The 7,561-nt window shown below is 54.6% G+C and overlaps 1 protein-coding gene across 1 annotated transcript; it reads right to left on the bottom strand.

The window, feature by feature from the left end:
• Positions 1 to 3,374: 3,374 nt before the first annotated feature.
• On the bottom strand, positions 3,375 to 7,127 carry LOC139001337 (phosphofurin acidic cluster sorting protein 2-like; the record flags this gene model as incomplete). The annotated part of the gene is made up of 4 exons (XM_070403019.1): positions 3,375 to 4,885; positions 5,375 to 5,494; positions 5,576 to 5,814; positions 6,328 to 7,127. Coding segments are annotated over 4 exons (2,670 nt in total), but the record flags the coding sequence as incomplete, so codon positions are not given.
• Positions 7,128 to 7,561: the final 434 nt, after the last annotated feature.

Raw genomic sequence — 7,561 nt, 5'->3', positions numbered from 1 at the left:
AGACTCACAGCAAGCAGGTGGCTGAGTGACCACTGTGCTGTGGAGGGGCAGGGGCTCACCTGGTACATGGTTGGTCCCACACACGTTGGTTAGTCCCAAAAGTTCTGTATTAACACAGAAGGTTGGGTGCGGACCAAGGTGGGGACGCTGCCCAGGAAGCTGGGCACCAAGTATTTGACCAGTTTTTCCATTAACTGTTGCTGGGAGGTCTGCACCTTACATGTCCATTTTTATTTTTAATTTTTTTTCGCCCTGTGAGGGTCAAGCTTATTTGGAAGCCTGAGTGAGTGATGTTGGGGACAACATGGAGGCCCAGGGGTGAGCTGACAAGCCTCCATGTTAGGTTTAGGAGGCCCCCAATGGGAGGTCAGCTCTGCGTCCTGGCACAGGGTGGAGCCAGCTCCCTGGGAAGCAGAGGCCTGGCTTCAGGAAGGGCAGGTGGAGTAGGTGAGGACAGTTCTCCCTGGGTGGGTCAGGGTCCAGAAAAACAGACTTGCTCAAAGCTTTGAGGGTTTTTAGGGTTAAATTTTATAGACTCTAAATTAAGTTTATGTTTACGAGTATTTCAGTATATTTTCTCCCCGGTACACTATATGTTATTAAATATCATAAAAATATAGTAAAATTATAAACATATGTAACATGAACAGAAAACTTTAACACTGCATCTAAACGGGGTAGGGGGGTGCCCTCTCTGCCATGGCTGCTGACACGTGCTCTGGCCCGAGTCTGGCACCACAGGCTGCGCAGAAGCTGGGGTAAGTTGCTCAAATGCTGCAGGTGGTTCTGCCTCTTGAAGTTCAGTGAAAGCTGGGTCTGGATCCAGCTCTGGCTCTGGAGAGGCCACTAGGGTGGCGGTGCCTCTTGAGGGTTTTCCTGCTGTTGCTCTGGAGCTGGTTCTGTAGATGCAAGAAGAGGACATGTTACCACCCTCACTACCTTTTTTGTGTGCCTTCCAAAGGCACACTCACCCACACCACCCCCGGAGGCCTCCTCCGCCTCCTGTCTCGGCATCAGTGGGCTCAGGTGCTCCCGCTGTGAATGGAGGCACTGGGCCTGGTTTGGCAGGTAGGAGACTGCAAGTTGAGCTCTATGGCAGCCAACAGCATCATCAGGCTGGGAAATTCTGGAGGTGCTGGTCCAGCCAGATACTCAGCATGCAGGAAATGGCCCTGGGGAGAGAGATAGGTGAGCAGCAGAATGTGAGGCCTGCTTTCCCTTCCACACGGCCCTCCCATTGCACCACTCAGAGAGCCTGGGGTCCTGTGCCTGCTCCTCCTGCCCATCCAGAAGCCAGACCTCCTCCTCGTCCACCTTCAGTCTGGCAGTCCTGGCAGAGATGAGCCTGGTCACCCAGGAATGGTTGGCAGAAAGCCCTCCCACCTGACAGCTCTGGATCAATGAGTTAACCACCTGTGCCCTTCTTCACGGGAACCTGGCATGCTCTCTCAGTGTCCCTGTTCCCTCCCATTAGAATTAAGAGGGATGGTGTCCACCCTGTTCATGTCACTCATTGGCACAGAGTAGGTGCTTCAGGAATACTGACCAATGAACAAACAAACGAACCCCAGGGCCTTCCTATCACCTCCAACTTTGGCTCCTGCACCTACATGCTGCCTAATTCACTAGCTGTCCTGTGTGGTTCTTTGCCTCCCACTGAAACTCCACTCCCACAGGGCAGGGTACACCAAGCTGCCACTGAGGAGGTTCTACCAGATTAGGGAGCAAGGTGCTGCGATAGGGGTGCAGACTGGGTGGGATTAGGAGCGGAAGGCTATGAATTGTCTGAGGGGCTCTCTGTCCACTGACCTCCCCACTCGCCCACACCACCCATATCCACTTGCACAGCTCTCTGACTCGTGTCCTTTTTTCTAAGGGAAGCCATCAGACCTCTGCCCTCTTGCAGAAATGCCACCATGAGTGGGATCCAGGGTTTTGCCAGCATCTTGAATTCACAGTGCCCATACTCCCCTCATGGATCTGATCCGAAACTGACTCACGTTTTCTGCTGAACAGAGGTCTACCATCCTCTTCACAATACGCGAAGATGGAGCCATAGGTAGAGGAGGCCAGGAGGACGTAACATCAGGTATCCTGTGGACACTACGAGCCTGTGCAGCCTAGTGTGACTGAATCGCTCCCGACCAGAAGGAAGCTCTGGAGTGTAGGCTTGGTGTCTGCTCTGAGCACTGGCTTATGGTCAGTGCCTAGAAACATTTCTGTACATGGCAGAGCTTCTAATATATGTGCTGATTGAATGAGCCCAAACCAGCCCCATCTCAGATTGCTGGGTGACCCTGGGCCCCACTGCTCACCTCTGGCATCTCTAGTCTGGATTCACCTGGGATAGAGACCCCTAATAGTATCACCAATCTCTTTGTAATATTAGAAAAGAGCTAAACCTAAGGCCCCAAAGAGAATCAAAAATTTGGCAGTGGCTTCTGCAACAGGGAGAGAAAATGACCACTTGGTTCAATCATCGCCCCTCCAGCAGACCTCTCCACTGTCTAGGCTCCCAGAGAACACTTACCAGGGAGGACCCCAGCAAGTCGCTACAAGAACCCTAGGTGCCTGCTCCCGGGTTCACCAAGGTTTCAGAGGAACAAACACTCAGGGAGTTTTAGTGACCTGAAGGCAAACAGCCAACAGGTGGCCTGGTGGCCATGTGCTCTGGAGGGGGAGGGGCTCACCTGGTAAAGAATTGGTCCCACAGCTGTTGGGTGGTAGCAAATATTCTGTAGTAACAGACAGGAACGAAGGTGGGTTCCCTCCTGAGGTAATCGACCACGTTGTCTAGCGAGTGTGCACCATACAGGTCTTTTTTCTTTCTGCCTGTGAGGCTGAAGTTCACTGGTAACCGTGAGTAGGTGGTGCTGGACCAGTTGGCTGGTTGGCAGCTGTTTCGCAGTTGGCTGGGCTGACTGGCCTCCATGTTGTGCTCAGAATGCTGCAATCAGAGGCTAGCCCTTGACCTCTGTCTTCCGAGCTCTGAGTCTGAGCACCGGTTGGAGCTGTCTCCCAGGGAAGCAGAGTCCTGGCTTCCAGGAAGGGCAGGTCTTTAAGGCCAGAACCCTTCTCACTGAGAATGTTGGGCATCCTGAGGCCAAAACATATCTTCCATGATGCTCCAGCTCAACACTGCCCTCCTGACTCCCACCCGCCAGAGCGTTCTGGTTACTGAACAGATCATTGAGGAGCTCCGAGTGAGGGGCAACCCCCTTCGGTTCCAGGCTGTGAGCACATTGGAACTCAAAATGGTTTCTTTATGGGTTGCCAGGGTCTGTGTCTATAGTAAACGGAACTGTTCACAGAAAAGCGGCTGGGTCCTTCTGGGCTTGGCCAAGGCAGCGTGAAGGGCAGGGGGAGGGGCAGGACTAGAAGGTGGGATTGTTGTGTGCGAAGATGCAGATGGGGAAGTGCTTGACGTGGGAGGACCACTGGGCTGCCAACTGGAAAAACGCCACGTCATTCCACTCCACGCCATCGATGACGACCGGCAGCATACTCTGCTGGTGCTTGGCCTTGCAAACCAGGCGACCAATGCCCTGGATGCACTGGCTTTTGCACTCCACATCCTCGTCCTTGGTTTTCATGGGCGCCTTCTTTTTCCTCTCCTTGGTGACCACTTTCATGGCCATGGCAGGTGTTGCTGTGCCCTCACCACTGCGGGGCAGCCTGCTGACCTGGACAGACTGGAAGAAGCACTTGAGTGTGTTTTTGCTGGTAGGTAGGTGTTTCTTCTCTGCTACTCTCTTTGTATCTATTGGCTGGGCTGCTGTCCAGTAATCCACCTGCAGCTCCATCATCTCTGCATGGACACTCTGGCTGGTGGAGGGCAGGCCCCCACTCATTGACGGGGGGGAGAGTGTGTTGGGTGAGGCCTTCCCAGTAGGGGACAGAAGCTCACTGGAGCATGAGGGGACCACATCATCTGAGTCTCCTAACATGGCTGAAGATGGTTCCACTCTTCCAACCTTCACTGCCCCCACAAAGGGGATGAGCTTCTGTGAGGACTTCTCATTGGGGTGCTGCTGCTTCGACATGAGCATGGCCTCTGCGATGGGCAGCAGGTAGACACAGTTGGCCCCCGCAACGTACTCAGAGATTCTCAACACAACGTCCTGTGTGTCCTGCAAGGTGTTCTGGGACTCCAGGTTGTTGAACATGTCCCGCCAGTACAGGTCCTGGAAGAGGTTGTTGTAGCGGCAATCCATGGAGCCCAGGTAGCTGGCCAAGGGGTGGGAACCCAGCGGGATGACCAGGAAGCACATGTATTCTAGCCATTGGGGTGGCTGCTGGGACAGCTGCTCCACAAAGACCCGCAGCACAGCGTTGAAGTAGGGCTGTGCCCCTGCCACCGCCATCTTCACAGGCGTCAGGGCCTGGGATTTGCAGTTGCAGTATCTCTGCATCTGTGACACGATGATGCTGAAGGCCTCCTGGATGTCATCTGTGGAGCAAGTGCACACCACGGGCAGCGTGTGCCCCTGCAGGATGTCCGAAAGTAACTGGCCCTGCCAGTCGCAGGTGTTGACCAGGATGATGTTCTCGGGCATCTTGTCCTGGGAAATGAGGATGTTGTGGAGCTGGTCACACACGGGCTTCCTGGGGATCTGCCGCTGGCTCTGTGGGTCTGGGCTCTCGTTGTCCTGTCTGTTGACCCACTCATTCAGGGCTGTGTCGCAGCCCCGGCGGCCAGCCTGCTTCCTCTTGGACCTGCTGGAGGGCATGACTAGAGACTTGGTGAAGCGCGCTATGGATGGCAGCTTCTTGGTGAACCAATGCTGCGCGGAGGACCCTGCATCCCGGTTGTCCTCCAGCTGTGCCATCTGCTTCCCAGGGGAGCGAATTCTGTGGACCATTGAGTCAGAGCAACTGTCACTTGACATGCTGTCAAAGTATCGCCTGAGTTTGGGCTTTGGGGTGCTGGGGACACTGATATCCTCCTCCATGTCGAGGCTACTGTCACTAGAGCTCACCACAATGTCACACCGACGGTCCAGAGCCTTCTCCACTTTGGGCACATGCCACACAAGGGCCTGTTCTGAGGATACGACCTTCTCCGACACTTGGGCCATGAGCGTAGATGCCACGGCTTTCTGGTGGTAATTCTCTTGCCTGGTCATGCCCCTCCTTCTTACTATCAGATTCCCTTTGTCCTCCTGGGAATGCCTGTGGACGGCATTGTAGCTGGCCGCCTGCTCAAAGAAGCAGCTCTCAGATGTGCCAGCGAAGTCGTTATGCGACGTTTGGGCCTTGGTGCTGGCCTGCATGTCAGTGGCCTCATCATGGATAGGCTGGCGGGACAGGGAGGCCATTGGAATCTTAGTGGTGGTTGTGCTGTAGGCCACAAGTTTGGAGTCACTGTGGCTTAGCTGCTTGCCTCCCGGGGCCCTCGTATTCTCAGGCAGGTGGGCCAAACTCAGAGGCTCCTTTTGGATCCTGGCGCTGTGGAGGCCCCACATCTCCATCTGCAAGCTGGAGTCTGACAGGCCTTCCATGTGTGGCCTGAGGTTGGGATTGGGCCTGCTGAGGACACTGTGATTGTCCTTCACGTCTGGGCCGCTAAACAGGCCTTCAAAGTATGGCCTGAGCCTAGGTTTGAGGGTGCTGAGGACGCTGCCATCGTCCTCAGTGCCTGGGCCACTGTCACTGGGGTTCTGCAGCATGTCATACAGGAGGTCCAGGTCCTCCTCCACCTCTGGGACATGCTCCCCATGGTCCTTCTCAGGGTCCAGGACCTCCTCCGACACTTGGACTGTGTGCAGCCATAACAGGACTTTCTGGTGGTAGTTCTGTTGCCTGGTCAGGGTGCTCCTTGTGAATATGAGATTCCCCTCATCAAAGTCATCCTCCTCCTGGTCAGCGGTATGGTAGCTGGCCTCCAGCTGCGAGAAGAAGCTCTCACACTTGCACTCAGTGTAGTTGTCCGAGGACTCAGCCTTGGGACTGGCTTGCCTGGCGCTGTCCTCATGGTCGATGGGTGGCCTGGACAGGGAGGAGATCTGGATCTTGTCCACCTTGCTGGTGGGTGTGCTGTGGGCCACAAATTCATTGTCCCTCTCACTTGGCTGCTTGCCTCCCCGGGCCCACGAATTCTCAGGCGTGTGGGGCAGACTCAGAGGCTCTGTTTGGGTCCTGTCACTGGGGCTGCCCCACATCTCTGTTTGCAAACTGGAGTCTGACAGGCCATCGAAGTATGGCCTGAGCTTGGGCCTGGGGATGCTGAGGACGCTCTCATCCTCCTCCATGTATGGGCCACTTTTCCTGCGTTTCCCCCTCATGTCAGACCCAAGGTCCCTCTCTGACCCTTTGGACCTGTGAAACAGCGCCAGGACTTTCTGTTTCAAGTTCCCTCGAATTGATTGCCGCTGCTTCTTTGGCTTCCCCTTCTCCAAGTCATCCTTGTGCAGGTCCTGTCTGTGCTTTCCCCTGCAGCTGGGCTGCAGCTCAAAAAAGGAGCACTCATCCTGCCCCTCGTCGTTACCTGCCGACTTGGCCTTAGGGCTGACCTGCATGGCACTGTCCTTGTGTTCGATGGGCTGACTGCACAGGGAGGAGATCCAGATCTCGGCCACAGTAGTGGAGGGTTCCTTGATGCTGCGGCAGAGGCTCACCATCTGGCCACACTTGGGGTTTCGCTGCATGACATCAGCCATATGGATGGCACCAGTGGCCAGTGTCTCGTAGCCCAGGACATTTCTGTTCTTAGAGCACTTCCTCTGCTCCAGCATGATCAGTAGCTTGTTCCCTTCTCCCTTGAGGAAGTGGCTGTACTGCAGGGAGAAGGTCAGCGCCAGGTTGGTCTGCACTGGTCTACCGCGGGGCAGCACAATCTCTTGGGACCTCAGGATGCCCTTGGAGTCCCGCATCTTCACGGAAATTACCACGGAGTTGAGGTCCTTGGCCAGCTTCTTGACGATCACTAGTTTCTTTAAAGTGAGACTACACCACCTGGGCACGCAGCTGGGGCTGGAGCAGTCCAACTCCCAGGTGGCAAACAGGTTCTGGGGGACCTGTGTTTTGAGCACTGTGGACGTGCTGGCCAGGCCCACAGTTTGTGAGGAAGCTGCAGCTCCTGGCACCCTACTGGTCCTTTTCCTACTCAGGGTTGATGGTTTTTCCTCCTGTGGTGGGACAGAGGAGGGACATGATTGGTGGCAGAAGTGGGGCATGAGTGATCGAAGGAGATTGCGGCCACACAAAAAGTGGCCACTCGCTAACCTGTGATTAGGTCAGGGAAGGCCTGGGTGGTGGTCTTTTAAACTCAGAGACCGAAAGTTATCACAAAGGATGTTCTGAAGGTAAAACTTTTTAACTAAAAGCTGTTTATGGTGGGTCACTGGAACCTAGGCAGGAATCTTCTCTAAAAAAGGTCATTCTTTACCTTAACGGAGACTTTCTACTGTCCTTTGGAATCTACAAGAACATAGCTTTGGAATGTCAAAGGAATTTTCCTTTTTTTGGACACTCTGTGCTCTGTGGAGACCACAAACCCCCTCATTGTTATTGAGTTCATTGTTGGCTGTTCTATCCTATATCCCCCTATGGGAAAGAAGTA

This window comes from Myotis yumanensis, unplaced genomic scaffold, assembly GCF_028538775.1.
Source record: "Myotis yumanensis isolate MYYU_CA2020_CCGP unplaced genomic scaffold, mMyoYum1.0.hap1 SCAF_419, whole genome shotgun sequence".
In the NCBI taxonomy this organism is placed as follows: domain Eukaryota; kingdom Metazoa; phylum Chordata; class Mammalia; order Chiroptera; family Vespertilionidae; genus Myotis; species Myotis yumanensis.
This window is presented reverse-complemented; position numbering and strand designations above follow the sequence as displayed.